The 25460-nt window shown below is 37.1% G+C and overlaps 1 protein-coding gene across 1 annotated transcript in view; it reads right to left on the reverse strand.

Annotated features, from left to right (window-relative positions):
• Positions 1-25460, reverse strand: part of CDC37L1 (cell division cycle 37 like 1, HSP90 cochaperone) — a gene marked incomplete at both ends in the record, with an annotated part of 30080 nt that continues 4620 nt past the window's right edge. Inside the window, 6 exons of the mRNA XM_080709440.1 lie at positions 1-105; positions 5139-5303; positions 10337-10459; positions 11689-11804; positions 18380-18473; positions 24719-25000. Coding sequence (XP_080565566.1) covers positions 1-105; positions 5139-5303; positions 10337-10459; positions 11689-11804; positions 18380-18473; positions 24719-25000 — 885 coding nt within the window. The remainder of the gene's footprint in view (positions 106-5138; positions 5304-10336; positions 10460-11688; positions 11805-18379; positions 18474-24718; positions 25001-25460) is intronic.

The following is a 25460-nucleotide window of genomic DNA, read 5'->3' on the forward strand; positions in this document are numbered from 1 at the left end:
TTATACAGTGTCCATCATTTTGGGTTCATCATCTTCTTTATTATGTACTACAGAGCTTAAACTGCGGAGAGCTGTGTTGATAGAATACTGAAGATAATCTGGATTCTGGGGAAGAGAAAAAAAAGAGTTGCAGAGTAGGAAAGAAGTAGGACTTTGTAATCAGACTCTGGCTGAAACCCAATAAAACAAAGGCAAAGTATGATGCTATCAGTTAAAGACATGTGATAAAGAATAATATATGTTAACAAATGTAATAAACACACCTTTTTATCTTTTAAACAGAACTATAATTTTAATTATTTAATTATACAAGGCTGAGTACAAGGCTAATCTTCCATGTAGTATATGTACACACCTATTGATAATTTAAATAATAAATGCTGCTTTAAGCCAGCAATGTATACTGAAGATTATCTAATGATAGCAGTAAATTTTAAAAATGTAAGACATCTGAATAAAGGGAAAATACATTTACTAAGTAAAATAAATGTGAGAAATATGTATGTATGTATGTATGTATGTATGTACGTACGTACGTACTGGGGATGGAAGCCAGGGGCATTCTAACTCTGAACTATACCCCAGCCATATTTTTTCTCATTCTTTATTTCGAAACAGGGTCTGAGTTGCAAAAGGCCTCGCTAAGTAGCTGAGGCTGTTTGCAAACCGCAATCTTCCTGTCTCAGCCTCCCAAATGCTGGGATTACAAGCATGCACCACCACACCCAGCTGAAATCTTTTGAGAAGTATTTAGGTCCATAGTCTTAGAGAATAAAAGAACAGTTTAGTTTTTGTTTGTTTGTTTATTTATTTATTATTTCAGTAGTAGGAATTGAATCCTGGGGATTTCTCTCTCTGAGCTCCATCCTCAGTTTTTTTTATTTTTTATTTGGAAACAAGATCTCACTACGTTGAAGAGAGCCTTTCTAAACTGTTGAGGCAGGCTGAGACAGGAGGATCACACAGGTTCGAAGCCAGCCTCAGCTACTTAGTGAGGCACTCAGCAACTTAGTGAGACCCTGTTTCCAAATAAAATATAAAAAAAGTCTGGGAGTATAGCCCGGAGGTAGAAAGCCTCTGGGTTCCACCCCCAATACCACCAAAAAAATAAGTAACTAACTAACTAACTAACTAACTAAATAAATGAATAAATTGTTGAGACAGGCCTTAAACCTATGATCCTCTCTGAGCTTCCCAAGCATTATATATATATATATATATATATATATATATATATATATATTTTTTTTTTTTTTTTTTTTTTTTTTTTTTTTGTGGTACTGGGGTTCCTGGAAGCCCTTCTACCTTCAGGCTACACTGCCAGACCTATTTTTACATTTTCATTTTTGGAAACAGGGTCTCCTAAGCCAGCGCGCGCGGCTGGCTTTGAACCTGCGCGATCCTCCTGTCTCCGCCTCCCAAGCGCGGGGATTACAAGCGTGCACCACCACGCCCGGCTGGGATTATTTATATTTTACACAGAACAATTCATAAATGTAACTTTTTCTTTTATGCAGTACTGGAGATTGAACCTAGGTCCATTTTACCTCTGAGCTATATCCCTAGCTCTAATTTTTATTAAATAAAGAGATAGAGTCTTAGTAAATTGCAGAGGCCTCACTAAGGAGCTGAGGCTAGCTGCAAACTTGCAATCCTGTTTCAGCCTCCCAAGTACTGGGATTACAAGTGTGTGTCTGAGACCCTGTTTCAAAAATATAGAATAAAAAAATAGGGCTAGGAGTAGAGCAGAGGTAGAATGCCCCTGTGTTCAATTCCCAGTTACACACACACACACACACACACACACACACACACACATCCTCCCTCTCCCTCTCCCTCTCCCTCTCCCTCTCTCTCTGTAGAACAGTTTACAGTTTACAATTACTCTTAAGACTGGGCTCTAGTTTTCCATGACAGATGAATATTGAGAGTTGTCCAAGGGAATTTTCCAGAATTCATTTGCTTCTCTAAGAACCATAAGACACTATTATGGAAATATTTTTAAAAAATGAAAAACAATCAATGTCCCTAATTTAAATGACATTTGAAATTCTACTGACTGGCCTATATTCTCATCTATTAACAGTTTTAATACTTTACTTGACCCAATGGCCGGTTTTTCACAAGAGCACATGATTTTCTTGTCCTGTTTGTAGTATATGATTCAACAGTAGGTGAACAAGTAGGAAATTCAGAATTAGAATATTAGCTACACCACTTTTTGTGTTGACTTTGGGCAAATTATTTAATATCTCTAAGTTTTAGTTTACTCATTCATAAAAATGAGTGGAAATGAACCACAACATTTTTTCAGAAGATTAAATAAATTTATGAAAGTATGTTTCAATCTGTAAACTGATATAAAAATGGGATTTATTATTATGGGAAGATTTTCTTTCAAGCCTCTTCTCAACTGACAACTTGGTCCCCTATGTGGCCTCTCACTTTATCCTGTTTCCCTCAATCAGTCAGTAATCCTGTGTACCTAGGTGAAATCTTATCCAGCCCTCCTCTTCCTTGGACAGACCAAGCCAGGATGCTCAAAATCTCACACTATGACGACTTGGTCAGGTAACTCATATTAAAGAAATCTGTCTGAACAACCCTGGTAGTGTCAGCAATTCCAGAGTCAGATTTACACAATCCCAGGATCCCCTCCCCCTGAGTAAAATGGATGTCTAGCAGCTGCTATCAGTTGCTGTCTGACATGTGCAATAATTACTTCTCTCAAGCCAGAGGCCACTTCATGGCAATACAAGCTGCTATGACATCTTAGTGTATGTGTGTTTCCATCAGTGATATCCTTCAAGTCTCTTTCTTTCTTCCACATGTATTATGTGACATTTTGATTTGGGGAGGTTTATATATTGGATTTGACAGTGACTTTGGTTATACAATTGCCTTGAAAAACATACTTACCTGTGGGCTATTTCTCAGGAACTGAAGAGAAAATTATCTGTATATTTAGATAACTCTACAGAAAAAAAATGTTGAAAATCTACAGGAAAATATTCCTACATATCTAATTAGGGGGAACATTGCTACTTATTTTAAAACCAGAACTTGATTATTTTGATCCCACTATTTTCCTTACATACAGAGCATACAATACCTGTAACTGAAACGGTGACATAGTGACAAAGTCAAGATACTGAAAATCTCAATCTTTACCACTTACTGAGGTTTAAAAATATTGCACTCATTTTGTGTTCTGAATGAGACTTTCCATCTTAAAATACTTTGTGGCAACAGACTAAACTGGCTAACACAGGTTTTATAATCTTGGAGCCTAGATATGAGATGACTAAGCTCTAAGATGCTACTACTACAATCAAAATGGGCAGGAACTACTAATAATTTTAATTTTAATTTTTTATTTTTGTGGTACTGGGGGTGGAACCCAGGGGCTTTTCTACCTCTAGGCTATACTCCCAGACCTATTTTATACTTTATTTGGAAATAGGGTCTCACTAAGTTGCTGAGAGCCTCACTAAGTAGCTGAGGCTGGCTTCAAACCTGTGCAATCTTCCTGTCTTAGCCTCCCAAGCGCTGGGATTACAAGTGTGTGCCACCACGCCTGGCTAGAAACTAATAATTTTTAGTATCAACTAGCCTAATGGGTCTGAAACCCCTTTTTTTTTTTTTTTTTTTTTTTTTTTTTTTTTTTTTTGGTGGTACTGGGGTTCCTGGAAACCCTTCTACCTCTGGGCTACACTCCCAGACCTATTTGTTTTTTATACTTTTTTTTTTATTTGGAAACAGGGTCTCTTAAGCCAGTGTGGCCGGCTTTGAATCTGCGTGATCCTCCTATCTCTGCCTCCCAAGCGTGGGGATTTCAAGCGTGCACCACCACGCCTGGCCCCTCTTCTTTTTGCTAGAAATTCTCTTATTTCAAGCTGGTAATATTTTGTTTTCTGTTTCTTTTTTCTTTCTTTTTTTTTTTTTTTGGTGTTGGTATTAGTGTTGAACCACCCAGGGGCATTCTACCTGAGCTATACCTTCAGCCCTATTCTTATTTTTTAGTTTAAAACAGGGTCTAAGTTATTGAAGGGCTGACTTCTTAAGGGCTGACTTCGAACACGCAATCCTAATTTATCCTCCCAAGTACTGGAATTATAGGTGTCAGCCATCATCCCTGGCTGACATAGTTTTTATCCTAATCTAACAGCAGACTTTCAAGAGGTTCCAATAGTTGCCAATACTACTGGAAGCAGTATCACCAGCTTTATTAATGTTTTTTCAAAGTGTTACATCCTAGCCGGGCGTGGTGGCGCATGCTTGTAATCCCCGCGCTTGGGAGGCAGAAACAGGAGGATCGCGCAGGTTCGAAGCCAGCCGCGTGTGCTGGCTTAGGAGACCCTGTTTCCAAATAAAAATGTAAAAATGGATCTGGGAGTGTAGCCCAGAGGTAGAAGGGCTTCCAGGAACCCCAGTACCACCCAAAAAAAAAAAAAAAAAAAAAGTGTTACATCTTAGGCAACACCAATACTTTTTTTTGGTGGTGGTGGTGGTGGGGGTGTCCTGGGGATTGAGCTCCAGAGCATTCTACCTTCAAGCTACAACCCAGCCCTTTTTCTTATTTATTTTTGAAACATGGTCTTAAAGTTGCTAAGGGTCTTGTCAAGGTTAGTCTCAATCATGGAATCCTCCTGTCTTAGTCTCCCAAGTTCTACTATTACAGGTGTGTTCCACCATGCCTGGTGGCAATACCAACAACACTTAAGATGATGCTACATAAATCATGCCACAGATCACCTTGGTACCACTTGAACAGAGGCTATGAAATAGTTTGTCCTATAAAATTCATAAAGTAGTATAATTCTATTCAGAATGAGATGTTCCTCAGGATGTTCCTTGAGAACTTTATGACTGAGATGATCAATAGGTAATACTTGCCCTTAACAATATTTAGGTACAGTTCATCTTTTCCACATCAAAAAGAGATATAATTTGGTATCTCTCTAAATACTTTAAGAGGTAGAAGAGACTCAAAGCCGAAATAATGATATAAAATGGGACTAAAGGTTATCTTCTGAGGCAAGTATATTAAATCACATGTATTGCATACAAGAATATTCCAAAAGAACAAAAATTATGCAAATAAATTTATAAGATAAATATTTACTTTTCCAACTTACCTGTGGTAAGGATTCTAATAAGCCTATAGATCCAAAACCAGAATGGGGAACATGATTCTGAACTGTCATAGGTTGAAAACTTTGTGATCGAGAATAAAGTCTTACTCTTGACTTGAAAGCTTCAAGTTCATTTTTGAATGCTTCAAAATAACCTTCTTCCTCTGCCTAAAACAACAAAAAACAAATACCATGTGTATCAAGACTTCTGGACCCTATAATAAATCCTAAAAAGTATATAACAGGGCTGGAGTAGAAGAAGTAAAGGCAAGGTGAGTAGTCTAAATGTAGAAACTATCCCGGTCTTTGTCAGATTTGGGGAAACTATTGTTTTATAGGAACATTTATGATTGGTTTGTTCCATTTCTTTCTGCTTCAGAAAAATAAAACAATGTAGTAAAAAACAATCCCTCCCTATACACACACAACTACAACAAAAGTAGGTTTTCTCTGTATTTTCCCGATTTATCTGGATCCTTGACAAGATCCAAAAATTCTCATTTAGCCTCACACATTCATTCTATCCCCTTATATTCTTATAAGAGAATTTAATGAGGGGACACTATTATCTAATTCTCGCAATTTTTTCAATCCTTTTATTCGCTATTTGTAAAAGCTATGAAAAACCCAATAATACTCAACACTCAACTTCATTATGGAAACATCTTACTATTTCAGTTAAGCAAATACCTCTTTTCAATATTACAGAGAAAAAAGTATGATGCATTATGCTCGAAAATGGGAAACATTTTTTAGGCATCTAGTGATCTAATTTAAGAGAAATTATTTTTATTTTTCAACCCTGGATCGAGCATTGAAGTATTCTACCTCTGAGCTACATCCCCAGCCCTATTTTCCTTTTTTTTTTTTTTTTAAATTTGAAACAGGTTATTGGTAGGTTGCTAAAAGCCTGGCTAAGTTGCTAAGGCTGTCCTCGAACCTGTGGTCTTTCTGTCTCAGCTTCCAAAGTACTCCCAAGTTATTAGCATCATATACAAATAATAAAAAGAATCTTTTGTGCTGCCATCCTGTCTTTATGAATTTTGGAATAATTGCCTTGATCACATTTTAGCGGCATCTTACTTCAGCCAAATATGGTACTCTGTGGATATAAAATGCTGGCTTCATCTCTAAAGGTGATCTTTCTGAACATAAGTAGCACAAGTGCTGAATTTCCTGCATGTCTAAGTCCTAGAGATTTAGATCTAGAATGACTTTTTAAAGTAAATTTTAGGCCACTTGTTTCATTTCTTTATGCCAATTTTTTCACCAACAAAATAGGAATAGAAATCTTCATAAAGAACCATAAGAGCCGGGCATGGTGGCACACGCTTGGGAGGCGGACACAGGAGGATCGCCCAGGTTCGAAGCCAGCCTTGCTGGCTTAGGAGACCCTGTTTCCAAATAAAAATATAAAAAATAGGTCTGGGAGTTTAGCCTGGAGGTAGAAGGGTTTCCAGGAAGCCCAGTACCACCAAAAAAAGAACCATAAGGAATTATAAGTTATCGATGTAAAGTGCTTAGAACCATGTCTGGCACAAAGTAAGCACCCCATGAATATTACTACTTATTCAAATATTAAGAATATAATGTTAAGACTGAACCCCTTCAGCACCTTTCAGTTCTATTTTGTAAAAGATTTCAAAGAGTGTATATGATTTGGTCGTGTTCATTATATTAGGCACCAGGTTATTATTACTGTTTTTGAGGTGCTGGAGATTGAACCTAGGAGGATTCTACCTCTCAGCTACATCCCCAGGCCTTTAAAAATTTTGTTTGTTTTCAAACAGGGGCTTTCTAGGTTGCTGAGAATCTCGCTAAACTGCTAAGACTGTTCTTGAATATGCCATCCTTATGTCTCAGCCTCCAAGTACAAATATGTACCACCATGCCTGGCTTAAGCACCAGTTTAAACATATCCATTAATGTAAGATGAAAAAGAAAGTAAGGTCTTTATTGCTCTTATGTGTCAAGTAAAAACTCAGACTAGTTACCATAAGCCTAGCTAAAATTCTAACTTAATCATTTACTCATTACAGCTTTACTACTTCAGGAAACTTTCTGACTTAGGTTGCACTTCAGAAGACTTTAGGGCATTAAGGTCAGGACTATTGCTACTAGTTTAAAAAATATTTAAAAACAGAAACTGGCATGGTGGCAAATACCTATAATCCCAGTACATGGGAGGCTGAGACAGGATTGTAGGTTTGAGTTTAGCTTTAGCAACTGAGTGAGGTCCTGTTTCAAAAGAGAGAGAGAGAGAAAGAGAGAGAGAGAGAGAGAGAGAGAGAGAGAGAGAGAGAGAGAGAGAGAGAGAGAGAAGAGAGAGAGAGTGTGTGTGTGTGTGTGTGTATTGTCTTGGAGTTAGAATGACCCTGGGTTAAAGCAAGGTTCCAGGGATTGCACAGGTGTTAAGAGTAACTGCAGAACAGCAATTCTCTACTTTAGAGCCTCACGATTGTTTTGTCAATATTTACTGTTAAGAATGAAAAATAAGGGGTTTAAAATATAATTAAATAATAATCATAGCTAGGCTCAGTGGGGCACACTTGTAATCCTAGTACTTTGGAGACTGATGAGACAGAAGATCACAGGTTCGAAGCCAGCACACAGTAACTTAGGGAGCCCTTGTTTAAAAGGAAATAAAATAGGGTTGGGGGTGTAGTTCAATGATAGAGCACCCCTGGGGTCATCACCCAGTACTACCAAAAAGGTAATGCATTAAAATTTATTACATGCCAACATTAATAACATTTTTACTTTGAAAAATGAGCCAAGCATAGTGTGTGCCTGTAGATCCAGCTACTTGGAAAGCTAAGAAAGAAGGACTGCTTGAGCTCAAAAGTTTAAGATCAGCCCTAAACAACATGGTGAGACACTGTCTCAAAAAAAAAAAAAAAAAAAAAAAAAAAAAAAAAAAAAAAAAAGCCGAGCATAGTGGTGCACGCTTCTAATCCCAGCATTCGGGAGGCTGAGACCAGAGGATCGCAGTTCATGGACAGCCTCAGCTACTTAGTGAGGCCCTCTGCAACTCAGTGAGACCTGGTTTCAAAATAAAGAATAAAAAATAGGGCAGGGGGTGTAGCTAGGAGGTCGAATGACCCTGGGTTCCATCTCCAGACCGGCAAAAAAAAAAAAGTGTATTTAAGACTGTATTTTCCAAACAAAAAAAATTTGTGCCATTTTTCATTTTGCAAATCTCTTGAATGTCTGGGTTAATAGATGATAGATGGATTCTCACAACTACTTTGGCATCAATCTCTACTGGATCAATGAGGGAATGAAAATAAAAATAGCAAATAACATTCTAGTAATATTATAAAATCAGTTTTACTAAAGAGTCTTCTGAAAGGGTTTTGAAGACTCTCAGGGATCCCTGAACAACATACTTAGAAGCTACTCTCTACATATATACTTAAAAGAATTTTGGGGTGTTCATATATGTACTTAAATTTTCTAGATGATTTTCCGAAATGGTTGTTACAATTCATACTTCTACTTGCAGTGAATTTGAGTTATTGTTCTACTTTTAGGCGACTTTAAAATTATTACTAATCTAATGAATATGAAATCATTGTAGGGGTGTGTGTGTGTGTGTGTGTGTGTGTGTATGTGTGAACCCAGAGGCATTAAACCTTCGCACTATGTCCCCAGTCCGATTTTATTTATTTGGAAAGAGGGCCTCACTAGGTTGGTGAAAGTCTCACAACTTGCTGAGGCTGCAATCCTCCTGTTTCAGCCTTCCAAGTACTGGGATTACATACGTGCACCACCATGCCCAGCTCATATCTATTTTTTTAACATGGCCAACATTTTCTTGACTATATAAACATGTATCACTTCTTCTGAATTTATAGCATAAGAATTTTGTTAGGTCATTAAAATTGGGGGTAGATCCATCATATGATTCGGCTATATACTACTTCTAGGTACCTTTCCAAAGAGACTGAAATCAGAATATTATAGTAATATATGCATATCCATGTTTATAGCAGGACAATCCACAATAGCCAAATTATGGAACTAACCTAGGTGTCCATTAACAGATGAATGGATTACAAAAGTATGGGATACACACACACATTGGAATTTTACTCTGCAATAAAGAAAAAAATTATGACATCTGCAGGAAAATAGATGGACTTGGAGAACATTATGTTGAGATTAGCTAGTCACAGAAAGTAAACGGTCCTGTTTTCTCTCATATGTGGAAGCTAGAGTATTCAGGATACCAGAAGGACTCTAGATAATGAAGGAGAAACTCCCATGGAGCCAGGGAGGTGGTCTAGGGGAAGGTGGGGGGAGGTGAAGGGCAGTGACATTATGCACATCTGTGAGAATACAAATGCCAATCTCAATACTCGGTATGGGGAAGCAAGGGAGTAAGAAGGAAGCCAGGGGAAAGGCCACCAAATGCTGTGTGCATGTACATCACCATCACCATGAACTGCATTATGATATGAGACTATGATGGACCAATTAAAATATAAAAAAATTTCATGTATATATAATGGCTTAATAATATTCTTTGTACCACATACATATATAATGACCATAATAGTCTATGACCATAATTTTTTTTTAAGCTATTCCTCTAATTGTTCAATTTTTTTCATATTTTTCATTACAATAGTCTGCTTTCTTATTCAACACTGTATTCTCTGCCTTTGAACCAAATTTGCTTTATATCATAGAGACTCAATATTCATTAAATGAATAAATGATGGAGCTATGCAAGTTTCCTGAATATACATATTCATTTGAATGGGTCTCAGTACACATGCATGCTATGATTATCATGAGACTCATAATACATACAAGCCAGGTATGGTGGTGCAAGCCTGTAATCCCAGTAGTTAGAAAGCTAAATCAGGAGGAATGCAGGTTAGCCAGCCTCAGCAAGTTACCAAGGCGTTCAGCAACTTAATGAGCCTGTTTCCAAATAAAAAATAAAAAAGAGAAAGCTGGGTTGTAGCTCAGAGGAAGAAATGCCACTGGGTTCAATCCCAGCAACAAACTCACGCACGTGCACACATACGCACATGAATAACTGAAGTATAAAAGAATAAATTATCACCAGAAAATCTACAGAAATTAGCCACTGGCTTTCTGGTTAGATGCCTTCTCTCAATGTATACAGAACAAAGAGATCTCAGGTATGACCTAATATTCCCATTTAACAATACAAAATAACTACTTACTTTGGCTTTCTGGAAAAATAAACGAAAACAGCCTCTTGGATCCACGTTGCAGTTTTTGGCCATCTCCATAATAAATTGCATTACGACAGCCTGATGTGCTATTTGTTCCATTAGAGCTCCTTTCTAAAAACAAACACATTAAAGTAATGTAAAATACCGCTAGAAATAGCTTTAATTAGTATATTAAATCAAATTTTAAATGTTTCCAGTATTTCTGAGTTTACTCTCCTTAGCTGTAAGTCAAATATTTGGACACATAAAAAATGTATCTTAGTTTCTATTATTTTTATGTGGACCAGAATAGCTAAGGAGGAACCATGCTTTAAGGCTAATTCAATACTGTGATCATTTGGATATTTATTTATTTACTTATTTATTGCAGTACTGGGGATAGAATCCAGAGCATTCTACCTCTTAGCAACACCCCTATCCTTATTTTTTTATTCTTTATTTTGAAACAGGGTCTCACTAAGTTATGGAGCTCCTCATTAAGTAACTGAGGTTGGCTGCAAACTGTGATCCAACTGTCTCAGCGTCCCGAATGCTGTGATTATAAGCATGTGCCACCATGCCCAGCGATTTGTATTTTTAAAACATAACTTTTTAAGCCTGAGTGGTGGCGCACACTTGTAATCCCAGCATTAAGAAGGCTGAGACAGGAGAATCCCTGCTTGTGGGCAGCCTCAGCTACTTAGTGAGGCCCTTTGCAACTCAGTGAGACCCTGTTTCAAAATAAAGAATAAAAACAGGGCTGGGATGTAGCTTGGAGGTAGAATGCCCCTGGGTTCCATCCCCAGCACCACAAAAACAAAACAAACAAACAAAAACAAAAAACCCATACCTTTCTAGCTGGGTATGGTGGTGTGCACTTGTAATCCCAGTACTTGGGAGGCTGAGACTAGAGGATTGCAGGTTCTTGGCCGGTTTCAGCTATTCAGTGAGGCCTTCTGCAACTTAGTGAGACCCTGTTTCAAAATAAAGAATGAAAAATAGTGCTGGGGTGTAGCTTGAGGTAGATCCCTAGGTTCGACCCCCCAGTACTGCAACCCCCCCCAAAAAAAACATAACTTTCTGACTAGTTAAAAAAGACAAAAGATTATGGAATATACAAGGTCAAGAGTGATTGAGAGGTAGTAGAGAAAGCACATTGGAAAAGTTCCATATGCTAACTGAAACAACTTTTAATTCCCACATTAAATTCAAATAGATCTGGAAACAACAACAAAAAATGCAATTCTTAGAATCCTAATGACTTTCCTGATTCCATTTAAAGTACATAGTATAAAAAACAAAAAACACCAAGAACTAAGAATTCTACAAAGGCTTCTAAAAACTCAAGGTTCATACAGTACCTGCTCAGCTTCTAGGTGGAAACACCACAAAATAAGATACTTAGCAGTTTCTTCACATACAAGGTATGGATGGTCAGACAAAAATCTCTGACTATCATCCCATCGATTCAACATACCTGAAAAAAATTAAATCATTAATGCCATATTTTCTTTTTTTCCTGTAAAAAAGAAATGGCATTTTAATATTATTCTTTTTAAAGACAATTTAGTAGCCAGGTATGGTGGCACATGCTTGTAATCTCAGTATGCAAGAGGCCGAGACAGGAGGATCCAGGTTTGTGGCCAGCCTCAGCTACTTAGTGAGATCCTCCACAACTCAGTGAGACCCTGTAGCTCAGAGGTAAAATGCCTCCAGGTTCAATCCCCAGAACTGTAAAAAAAAAAAAAAAAAAAAAAAAAAATTCGTAGTATCAAAGCAATATGTTACAGTAAAAGGACAAATTAAGAAGGATAATACTCTGTAAAGTAATATCCAGTAGAATAAAATTCATGGAAAGTTTTACTTCAGATAATTAGGCGACATTGGTGAGTTTAAAGTCAAAAGGTACTGCATCTAGGAATAGCAATAGTTTCAGGTAAACTGAGATATATGTTCATCTTAAAGCTGAAGTATAAATAATTTTGAGACTATTCAGAGAAATAGAATGTTTTCTATTGGAAAGATGGAAAAGAAAGTAACACTTTAATAAACTACACTTGACAAACCTTAAAGACATAATAAAGGATTCAGAAAAACTCTATATATAATTTATTAAAATTGTCAAAGATATGATAAAATGTTGACAATTAACAATTCAAGAAATTTACAAAAGTAGGTATGATGGACGATGCATGCCTATAATCTCCACACTTGGGAGGCTGAGACAAGAGGATTACATGTTTAAGGCCAGCCTCAGCACTTTCAGGAACTTAGCAAGACCCTGTTCCAAAGTAAAATAGGGTAGATTGCCCTGGAACATAGTAAACCTCAGTAAGTGGTAGGTTATTAATACAATAGAGAATAATTTGCTCATTTAGCAAATATTTATTTATAAGCTAATCCTTTGGTTAAGGACAATCTAGTCTTTAAACTGGCCAACCAGTTTAAAGACTAATTTCTCTGCTTGAAAAACCTCACATTGACAAAAATATTTTAATTGCATACTTTAATCTATGTATTTTCCTGATGAACATCTACCTAAATTGCAATCCATCCATCAACTCTCCATTGTCTACCTGATTACTAAAATGGTCCCTAAATATACATGTCCTTATAGGTTTCCCTTTACTTTTTGCATACTTTCAGAACGATATCTTTAACACTTTAAAACTAAACGCTATTCTTCTTAATTTCTCTATGTACTAAAAAAAACCTCACAGCTAGGTTGTAAATTCCTTGAAGACATATGACTATTTTTTTTTATCATTTCCTAAGCCCCAGATTTCCTGTCATTACAAGCATTTACTATCAGACAACTATATTTCTACCTACATGTCTGCACATAAGCTCATCTTATTTGAAAAGCAAACCCATCCTTCTCTCTCTGCCATCTTATATGCTTCCTAGATTCCATGGTATCCAATCAAACATTCTAGAAATTCCTGACACTTCCATTTCTCTGACATTGAATGACCACCAAGTTCCATGGTTATACTATTATAATCTGTTAATACAGTAAATCACAATAAAATTTTTAATGTCAAGCCATTCTAAAATTCTTATAATAAATTCTTTGTGTGTTGGGGGGGTACTGAGCATTGACTGACTCCAGAGGCATTCTGCCTCTAAACAATACCCCCGTCCCTTTATTTATTTATTTACTTATTTTTGAAACAAGGTCTTGCAGGGTTGCTAAGGCTGGTCTCAAAAATGCAATCCTCCTGCCTCAGCCTCCCAAGTACTAGAATTACAGGTGTCTATTTAGAACAAATCTTTTAAAAGTACTTTTTCAAGTTGCATATGGTGGTACACACCTGTGATCACGGTATTTAGGAGGATCACAAGTTTGAGGCCAGACTTGGCACTCAGCAAGACCCGCTTCAAAATAAAATATAAAATAGGGTGGGCATCGTGGCACATGCTTGTAATCCCAGTACTTGGGAGGCTGAGAAAGAAGGATCAAGGTTCATGGACAGCCTATCTACTTAGTGAGGCCCTCCACAACTTAGTGAGACCTTATTGCAAAATAAAGAATAAAAAATAGGGCTGGGGGGTACACCATGGAAGTAGAATGCCCCTGGGTCCCATCCCCAGTACCAAAATATAAACAAACAAACAAACAAACAAACAAACAAACAAACCCAGCATTTGGTAGGCTGAGACCGGCGAGTCACGGTTCAAGGACAGTCTCAGCTACTTAGTAAGGCCCTTTGCAACTCAGTGAGACCCTGTTCCAAACAAAGAATAAAAAACAGGACTGAGGGTATAGCTTGGAAGTAGAATGCCCCTAAGTTCCATCCCCAGTACAAGAAAGAAAGAAAGAAAGAAAGAAAGAAAGAAAGAAAGAAAGAAAGAAAGAAAGAAAGAAAGAAAAGAAAAGAGCAGGCGTATAGCAGAGGTAGAAGAACCCTGGGTTCAATCCCCCATACCAAAAAAAGGAAGAAAAAATACACACACACACACTTTTTTGTCAGATTATAAAAATGAAGTATATACATTATGAAGACATAAGAAGTTCAAAAATCAAAAGTCATGTGCAGTTCTACTAAGAGATAATTATTGTTACCATATTGATGTATTTCCTCCCAGGCTCATTTTTAAGTGATTTTTAAAGAAACAAAGTTAAAAATCATATCACTCATAATTTTCCATCCACTTCATATTCTATTTAAGAGTACTTTATATTAAATGTTTTTAATGGTTTTCTTTTCTTTTTTCTTTTTTTTTCTTTTTTTTTTTTTTGATGGTACTGGGGTTCCTGGAAGCCCTTCTACCTCCGGGCTACACTCCCAGACCTATTTTTTTTAACATTTTTATTTGGAAACAGGGTCTCCTAAGCCAGCGCTCGCGGCTGGCTTCGAACCTGCGCGATCCTCCTGTTTCTGCCTCCCAAGCGCGGGTATTACAAGCGTGCGCCACCACGCCCGGCTTTTTTTAATGGTTTTCAAAAGCAGGATATCGGTGTGTGTGTGTGTGTGTGTGTGTGTGTGTGTGTGTGTTGCTGGGGATCAAACCCAGACGTATTCTACACCCCACCAACCCCCCCCCCTTTTTTTTTTTTTTAATTTGAAACCAGGTCTCATTAAGTTGATGCAATCCTCACTGAGTTGCTGAGGCTGCCTTAGAACCTGTGATCCTCCTGTCTCAGTCTCCAAGTACTAGAATTACAAGTGTGTACCACCACACCAGGCTTGATATGTTTTTTTTAAAAGCAATACATAGTGATTAAAACAATTAGGTTGTAAATATTCATCTTTAGTACAAACTTTAAAAATTCTATCAGTTCTGTGCAAATATTTACAGCTTTCTTCCAGCTTTAAAAACTGCTGAATCATAGCTAACTTTGGCTGGAAGAAAAGGTGACATGCTCTGGTAAATTAGATGATTCAAAAAGCAGCTGTAATAATCACAAAGACAGTGATGTCAAAGGTGTACATAAATGAAAAATCTGATTTCAATGCTTCATAATAGTTGTATCATTACCATTAGATGATTAAATTCCACTAATTATAAAGGTAGAGACAACACAAAGATACCCAGCTGACCACATAAGGGAAAGTTAGGAAGAACTCTGAAGACTGTAACAATACTTAAGAACACAAAAAAGAATTGGTGTGAAGCCCCTATAGGCTTACACAGAGCCCTACTACAAACCAGGCCCATCATTCAAGAGTCTGGAATGCATTCCAAGTTTGGAAAGTCTCCACTTGGAAGTTTTAATTACATTTGCTATTTTAGATATGTAGTCATCATTTTGGCAAAGGCTTTTTTCCTTTATTACAGTGGACATACAACATCAGAAACATCTGCATTCACTGTTCAGGGATAGCATCAAACATTCACCCTCTTGCTACAGGCCTCTGTAAACTCTGATTAGTCAGTGGGAATTTTGATTACCTCCTCATCCCCATGAATGCAAGCTGGTCCACTCCATTCTTATGGAACCTGGTGAGCATGAAGTATCCGGTACCTCAAGGGCCTTGGTAAGATACATGCATGCCAGAGAGTAGAAAACAAAACACGAAAATTTTGGGAGCCTTCTACCTTAGTAATATTTCTTGGATCTAATGTGGTGCAGCAAGTAGAATATCTCCTCCAAAGTGAAGTTAATATGTATTTTCATTAAGAGACAGGCAGAGTATGAATCTGGGAGTGACTATCAAGTCAGCTTGGGTTTGAAGACCCAAGTATTACAAGAGGACATATAGAAAGTTCACAACACACAATGGCACAGCAGCTCCTTATTAATGACCTAGGGAGGTCTACTCAGCCTTTTCCTTCAGCAATCTTACTGCTCAGTCATTTAATAAACTAAGGGGTCATGGTGATATAAGCTTGAAATTACAAAGATTCAACAGCATACTCTCATCAGGGATGTTCTAGTACTTCATGGAGGACAGTCAATGAATACCTAATTTGCCAGCAGCAAACCAATTCCAAAACCTCAATATGACACCATACACACCAGAGAAAGGACTCAGCCATCAAGCCGCAGGTTGCATACCTTGGTCCTATCATCTTGGAGGAAGTGGTAATTCCTCACTTGAACAAGCTCACTCTAGATCTGGAATTGCTCTCTGCCCTACTTTGCTTTTTCCAGTAATACTTCTGTGGTCCTAGTAAATGAATTTTTCACCTTACCACATTCTTTTTTGGCTCATTTTATAGGGAAAAAATGATGACTATGGACTCATGAAGTTCAGTGGTCTTATGAGCATCATTATTTCCAAGTAAGCTTTACAGAATGGTGAAATGATTTATTAAAGATTCAGTTTTAGTGCCAGGTGGGTACAATACCTTGTAAAGTTATTTTTCTAAGCAAAACTGTTTTTGACCAAAGCACTCAGTTTACAACAAAAGGAAGGAAACTGTGTCTCATCTGCTAAGCTCCATGACTCCAAAACAACTAATCTACAGAATGCCACCTGGGTAAAAACACCTTGAGGGATGCTATTCTACCAGATGCAATGCATGCTTTAAAAGAGCAACCACGCTAGGCGTGGTGGTGCACGCCTGTAATCCCTGCACTTGGGAGGCGGAGACAGGAAGATCGCGCAGGTTCGAAGCCAGCCTCGCTGGCTTAAGAGACCCTGTTTCCAAATAAAATATAAAACAGGTCTGGGAGTGAAGCCCGGAGGTAGAAGGGTTCCATCCCAGTACCCCACACACAAAAAAAGCAACAATTAGCTGGGCGTGATGGCACATGCTTGTAATCCTAATATTTCAAAGGCTGAGACAGGAGGATCACAGGTTGGAAGCCAGCCTAGGCAACTTAGAGAGGCCCTCTAGAACTTAGTGAGAACCTGTTTCAAAGTAAGAAGTAGATAGGAACATTCCTATCCCCTATAAGTAAGCTCAGATGGTACCTTCTTTAGGAAGCCTTTATATCCCCTCATCCCAACCTTCTTACCCAATAGAAAAAACTATTTCTCAGTTATTTTTATATGCATTTCTATTACCATATTTATTTGAGTAACAGTTAAAGGACCTCCCTGAATTATACAGCATCAAAACTTGAAAAAACTAAATACTTATCTTCCAACAATAAGATAAACAAATATCAGGAAAGCAAAAAAGAAAAAGAATAAAAACAAAGGCTAGCTGAGAAATGGAAAGCTGGGCATGGTGGCACAACACTGTAATTCCAGTACTAAGGAGGCTGAGACAGGGGATGGCAGATTCAAGGACAGTCTCAAGAAGTAGTGAGACTCTCATCAATCTAGCAAGACTGTATTTCAAAGTAAAAAAATAAAATAGGGTTAGGGGTGTAGCTCAGTGATAGAATGCCACCAGGTTCAATCTCCAGCACCACACATACAAACGAGAGAGGTTATTGAATAAAGAAGACTGCTTTAGAGGGTAATAAATATATATTTTTTGTGGTACTAGGGATGGAACCCAAGAGCTTTCTACCTCCAAGCTACACTCCCAGAACTATATTATATTTTATTTGGAAACAGGGTCTCATTGAGTTACTGATAAGCTACTAAGGCTGGCTTCAAACCTGAGTGATCCTCCTGTTTCAGCCTACCAAGTACTGGGATTACAAGTATGTGCCACCCCGCCCCGCTAGAGAGCAATACTAATAGATTAAATTTTGCTTTTCTGGGCTGGGCGTGGTGGCGCACGCTTGTAATCCCCGCGCTTGGGAGGCGGAGACAGGAGGATCGTGCCGGTTTGAAGCCAGCCACGCGCGCACTGGCTTAGGAGACCCTGTTTCCAAAATGAAAATATAAAAAAAAATAGGTCTGGGAGTGTAGCCTGGAGGTAGAAGGGCTTCCAGGAACCCCAGTACCACCAAAAAAAAAAAAAAAAAAAAAAAAAAAAAAAAATTTGCTTTTCTACACAATTTGGTTTGCTGTCAATCTATTTTATTCATAACCCCTAAAAAGGTCCAAAACGAGATTTTTATGACTCTGCCAAAAGTAGCTACACAGTTGGAGTTTGTTACTTACCTTCTTTCTTTTGGCTCCCATTTTATAAATCCATTTTTTGAACATACACTTATGATACCAAACATTATAAAGATAAAAAATCAAATAACAAACTTACCAAAATGTCTGATTTTTTGTTCATATTTCTGCATAAATGATTCTGATTTATCTTCATCTTCTGTTTCTTTTCTTTTATCTTGATTAATAAAACTCTAAAAATTTTAGAAATTAAAATCAGAATTTGTTTAAATTTTCTTTCTTTAAATTTTCTTTCTCAAGATACTGAATGCCTACCAATCCTTCCTATAGACAATATAAAAATATGGTACAGCATTATCCTATTACATTATTAAATTAATCTGTTAAACTCTTCATTAAAAATTTGAAATTTTCTTTTTTGGGAGTTTTATTAGTTTTGTTTAAAATGATATATGTATGGGAAATTATAGATTTGCCTTGGAAATCATACAAAAAAAATGAATTAACTTTTTTGTTAAAATAAATTTCCCTATTAAAGGTTGGTACAGAAAGATCCTTTATGAGCCTGGTGTGGTGGTAAATACCTATAATCCCAGAACCTGGGAGTCTGAGACAGAAGGATCACAAGTTTGAGGATAGTCTAAGGAGTTTATTGAGACTCTGTTTCAAAACAAAAAATAAAAAGGGCTGGGGTGTGTTGTTCAGAGGTAGAATGCTTCTGAGTTCAATCCCCAGTATCACATACACAAAATGGAAAAATCCTTTACGTGTATAATTTATGACTGCATTATTCCTACAAATATTTGCAACTCTAGGTAATCTCTGGATTTCTTGCTAGAAATAAACTCAAATTCAAAGCATTGAGAATACGTATATATACTATAAATTCTTTGAGAAAAGATACACCAAAAGATAGATTTTAGTTGAATTTTTTTTCTTTCTGTTCTTTTTTTTTTTTTAATGGTACTGGTGATTGAACCTAAACCGAGGGGCACTGTACCACTGTGCTACATCTCCAGCCCTTTTTATGTTTGAAACAGGTCTTATTAAGTTACCGTGAGAAGGCCTCAAACCTGCAAATCTCCTGTCTCAGCCTCCCAAGTATTGGGACTACAGGTGTGCACCACCATGCCCAACTTCTTGATTGAATTTCTAATTTTCCTTAAGAAAGTCCAGTTTAAATCTTGAAATCAAGTATTAATTTCTATTAAGGAAGTGCTTAAGTTAAATCAGTCATAAAACAGACCAAGAATGAAGTTTTTATCTAGCTAGCAAAACTGGCAGGACAGCTTCTTAGAACCATCTGTGATCCCATTTATACTATGATACTATCATTGCCAAAATAAAAAGTACAAACTAGCTTTCTGCCAGTTTACAATCAGGAAGCACACAAAAGTTTATGTATTTCAAAATGAAAGCATTTTCTTTATATATTCTGCCATCTAGACCAGCACTGTCCAATAGAAATGTAATGCAAGTCACAAATATGGTTTAAAATTTCCTTTTAGCCACATTAAAATGGAGAAACAGATGAAATAACCTATACTATTTAACCTAACATATCCAACATATTATCATTTCAACACTTAGGCAGCACAAAAAATATTAATGAAATATTTTACTTTTTTTGGTACTGAGTCATTGGAATCTGGTGTGTATTTTACACTTACAGCACATCTCAATTCGGACTAGCCACATTTCAAGCGCTCAATGGCACATGTGGCTAGTGGCTATCGAGTTGGACAGCGCAGATCTAGACCAGTCCTCTCAAGTCTCAAGCTCCCAGACAAAACCAATGTACGATTTTGAGCAAATGACTGGAATATAAAGACAGTCCTAATTAATTTGTGGTATAAATGTAGGCTATGTTAGAAATTAAGTTTAAAGAAACAATTAAAAGCAGAGACAAAATGAAAATATTTTCTTTGTGACTACTGTGTTAAGAGACATTAACTTTATAGACATTGTAATCACCATTTCCTCTGGAAGAAAAATTATTTTAAATAGCTTTAGGGGTATAAATGCAAGGCAAAAACAAAACATTTAAGAAGACACACCCTTTAGAACAATATGTAGAGACATCAAATTATTCAGATAAAGAATGATCCTGTTGTGGGGGAAAATACACAAATTATTATAGGCACAAAGAAAATCTACAAAAATATGATGTAGTATGAACAGAGGTTATCTCTAGGAAATGGGACTAGGGGTAAAGGAAGCCTTTCAATTTCTGTTTTACATATTTATGGTTTATGTATTTACTTTACAGTAACCATGTTTTGCTATTAAAATCTTTCTCAAACCAGTGTGGTGGCACACACTTATAATCCCAGTATTTAGGAGGCTGAGACAGAAGGATTGCAAGTTCACAGCCAGCCTCAGCTATTTAGTGAGGCTCTCTGCAACTTATTGAGACCCAGTTTCAAAATAAAAAAATAGGGCCAAGAGTGACAGTGCACACTTGTAATTCCAGCATTTGGAAGGCCGAGACAGGATTGCGGTTTGCCATCAGCCTCAGATACTTAGTAAGGCCCTCTCCAACTTAATGAGATTATGTTTCAAAATAAAGAATTGGTGTAGCTTGGAGGTTGAATGCCCCTGGGTTCCATCCCTAGTACTGAAAAAAAAAAAAAAAAAAAAAAAAAAGAAAGAAAGAAAGAAAGAAAAAACAACCAGGGCCAGGGGTATAGCTCGAAGGTAGAATGCCCCTGGGTTCAATCCAGAGTACCAAAAAAAAAAAAAAAAAAAAAAACAATAGGGCTGGTGGTGATGTACATTCACCTATGCGTGTTACTGATTGCTTCAGCAGAACCAGAGCTAGTCCAGAAGAAAGCAATTAAGACTGTTCATGAGAGTAGGTGAGAATGGAAGCCAGGAGGACAGAAACAAGTAGGTAAAAAGATGAGAAGTCCAGAAAATAATGATGGTTAAAGGTAAGCTGAATGTGGACTTAGACAAAAATGAGCAGTCTATTCCCAAAGCCTGAGGATTAAATTTAGAACAAATTCAAAGAAATATTCCTTTATAAAATAGTAGAAAACCACTGAATTTCATTGCCCAATGGGCTGAACACTGATGATTTAAAAACTTGTTTTTTAAGTTTCACTTTACATATCTTTGTTGTTTTTTTTTTTTTTTTTGGGGGGGGGGAATGGGTCTGGGAACCCAGAGGCAAAATTTGACCTCCGATCTACACCCCCTGCCCAATTTTTTATTCTTTATTTTGAAACAGGGTCTCACTGAGTTGCAGAGGGCCTCACTAAATAGCTGAGGCTGTCAGCGGGTGAACCGCAATCCTCCAGTCTCAGCCTCCCAAATGCTGGGATTACAAGGTGTGCCACCATGCCCAGCTTTCACTTTATGTATCTTGATAAGAGTATGAATTATACAAGTATATCTACTTGTAAAAATTTTACATGTAACACTTGGGTATCTCAAAGTAAAATGTTACCCAAAAAGTAAACAAAACAATTAATAATCCAGCAGGGATGGGAGTGAAGGTATAGAAGAAAATGACAGAAGGATGACAGTATTGATGTGTAGCATGAGGATCTGCACATCTGTTTACTTCATGAATATTAAAATTTTCCATATTAAAAAGATCAAAAAATCCCAAATCATTCATATAGTAAATGTCCATGGGGTTAAGAGAAATGATGACATTTGAAGGTCTATCCTCTATTTTCCGCATAAATGTAGTAACATTATCCTTGCTTCAGGCTCAGGGAACACCAATTGTGGATAATATACAACATTCATTCACCTTTGTTGTAAAGCTAAAAGTTTCTAGCTTCTCTGAACTGTTTCCTTTAGCCATTTTAGCAAAGTGGAAAAATGAACACCAAAATATTGGTACACATTTGTCTGTTCCTAAACTTCATTATAAGTGTTTCTCCAAAATAACGTTTAATATAAATTACTGTTATTCAACATATATCATTTTATACCATATTAAAAGTATTAGTTCACAGAGTTATTAGGTTTTGCCTTTTTCACCTTTCTCATGTGTTTTTTGAAGTCTAATTCGAAAATGGAAAACAAATGTATAAACCCTGAGTAGTTTAAGGAACATGAAATTTTAAAAGTCTAACCAGCCTAATTATGTCCATTATTAAAATCTATTATCATCACTACTAATAGATATCATTTTCATTCTTTTTTTCTTTTTTTTTTCTTTTTTTTTTTGTGGTACTGGGGTTCCTGGAAGCCCTTCTACCTCCGGGCTACACTCCCAGACCTATTTTTACATTTTTTTTAAATTTGGAAACAGGGTCTCCTAAGCCAGCGCGCGCGGCTGGCTTCGAACCTGTGCGATCCTCCTGTCTCTGCCTCCCAAGCGCGGGGATTACGCATGCGCCACCACGCCCGGCCTCGTTTTCATTCTTAAAGGACTCTTTTTTTTTTTTTTTTTTGCAGTACTGGGGATGGAACCCAAGGGCATTCTACCTCTGCGTCACACTCCCAGCCCTATTTTTTTTAATTTATTTTTTATTTTGAAACAGGGTCTCACTGAGTTGCAAAGGCCTCACTAAGTAACTAAGGCTGTCCCCAAACCGTGATCCTCCTGTCTCAGCCTCCCAAATGCTGGGATTACAAGCATGTACCACCATACCTGGCCTTAAAGGACTCTTAATAAAGGACATGCAACATGTTCTTTACCTTACCTAGTTTTTCAATCCTAAAGTCTAGGGTTTTCTTCCTCAAATTTAGTCTACTATTATGTTATCAAGTCACTCTACTTACTTTTCAGTTTCTTCACTTATAAAATAAAGTGATTCAATTAAAGGAATTCTAAAGCAGACACCACTAAAATAGAGGGTACAAAATATGAGATGTAAAGTAAAAGGTTTTATACCTTTGATTTAGATATTTTCTCATCCTTATAACTTTCTCAATCCTTAAAAGCATGTATGAATACTGTATAATATTTATTCAACAGTACATATATGTAAACAAATAGTCGAAGCTGGTAAATTAAAACTGCGTGCAGGGGTGTGGCTCAATAATGGAGCACTTGCCTAATATGCATAAGGCCCTGGGCTTCAATCCTTAGCACCGCAAACAATGAACAAAACAAAAAATGAAAATGAAGAACTGCTTGCAGTCTGAACCTTTAGAGGAAGAACTTTCAAACTTTTTGACTACAGTTTAGATTTAGATTATACATTATGTCCTAATATGCATACAAATACCTACAATACACACTTTACAAAACAATATCAATCTTCTCCAAGTCTATGCACTCTGATCTTTTCTATGCTATTTGAAAAGTGCTACTTAAAATGCACCAAACTGAGCCGGGCATGGGGGCGAACGGTTGAATCCCCGCGCTTGGGAGGCAGAGACAGGAGGATCCTGCAGGTTTGAAGCCAGCCGCGCGCGCTGGTTTAGGAGACCCTGTTTCCAAATAAAAAAATGTAAAAATAGGTCTAGGAGTGTAGCCCGGAGGTAGAAGGGCTTCCAGGAACCCCAGTACCACCAAAAAAAAAAAAAAAAAAAAAATGCACCAAACTGTTTTCATAAATTCTTTAATTGGCCGTTAGCCCACAGTCTGGACAGCTCTGCTCTTCTATGTTCTCTCAGTAATAAACACTCTGACTTTCAGAGTGACTTTACAACTTAAACCCATTTTTTATTCAGATACAAAAGTAAAAGAATACATCCTATATACTCTAGTGAGAAACATAACACTGCTCTCAAAAAACCATTAACTTGATAAAACTACTATTTAAGAGACAGAAGAGTCTAAACTGGGTGTAGTGAAGCATACCTATAATCCCAGTACTTGGGAGACTGAGACAGGAGATTTGCAAATTCGAAGTTGACCTCAGCAACTCAGTGAGACCCTGTCCCAAAATAAAAGTAAAAAAAGGGCTGGAGGTGTAACTTAAAGAGGTATAACCCTCCTTCCTGAGCTCAATCCCCAAAAGGGAGAAATATATTACTTCTAAAGAGTTCTTTCAGTATTAATGCTTTTATTATGTCTAAATTATCACTGAAGTCTACTATATACTGAAAAATAAAGTTTTATTTAATAAATCCAGTTACTAAACATGTATTAAAAAACCGATAGCAAGCAGGCAACATAGCAACGTCAGAAAATACTCATAACACCTGAGCTTTGCCACATACCAGGCTCCATGTCACCACACTTTGAAAACATTACCTTATTTGAAGAAACCAAGGCTAAGAGAAGTTAAGTGACTTGCCCAAGGTCAAAAAGCCAGCATCTGACAAAGCTGGGATTTAAGGCAGTATGAATCCAGAGCCATGCTACAGTGTGCCATGTGCCATGCTGCAGCCATTTACTTGTTAAGGACTACCCAAATTAGACACATGGGACACAGGTTTTTGTAACAAGCGCTTTTCATAAACTGTCAAAATAGTGCACTGTTTACAGGATTCGGTTGCTTTATTAATAAATATGTACACATGCTTCAGTTCTCTTCTTTCTCTGTGGCCCAATAAAAAGTCATACCTTATTAAAAACATCCTTGCTAATGGCATCCACGTTCCACAGACACATCCTCTCTCTTTGCACTAGGGCTTCTTCTTTCTGTCGCCATTCTTCTTCCCGTTGTCTCAGTTCTGATACTGCTGTTTGTGCTTTGGCATGTTCCTGATCCAAGGATTCAGAGTTATGCAGTGCTAAGCTACCAAGTTTTTGCTGAGCTTCGGCAAGATTCCATTTGCACGCCACGGAGCTCTTCACAAACTCTTTCTGCTTTTGGCAAGCCAGCTCAATCCCATGGCTATACATCTGAATGGAGAAACAGTATTTGTAAAAAAAAAAATGAAGAAGGCAACAGATATGTTTGTGTACCACAGTTCAATATTTTTTTTTATTCAAAAGACCTCTGCACAAAGCTTTTGACGCACAGCATTAGAATATCCTGTGTTCTGCGTCTACAATTACAGTTTGATATGATAGGTCTTGTTTCATCAACTACACTCTAAGCTTGTTTCTTAATCTATGCCCCTCCCTCAGCAACTAACAACACAAAGCCTGGCAACTATCACAGTGACTAGCATACAGCTGAAGCTTAACATTTGACTTACAGTCTTCATAGCCCTGAAACAACAGTGAGAATAAAAGTTAAATCAAAGTCATCACCTCAACATTCCACCTGTTGAAAATAAACAAATCTTTAAAGAGTTTTGTTCTGCAAATTATTCACTGGAAAGAATTCCTTTTATTTAAAAATATCATTTTTCAGTTT

Source organism: Muscardinus avellanarius, assembly GCF_963383645.1.
Source record: "Muscardinus avellanarius genome assembly, chromosome: 13".
NCBI lineage: Eukaryota > Metazoa > Chordata > Mammalia > Rodentia > Gliridae > Muscardinus > Muscardinus avellanarius.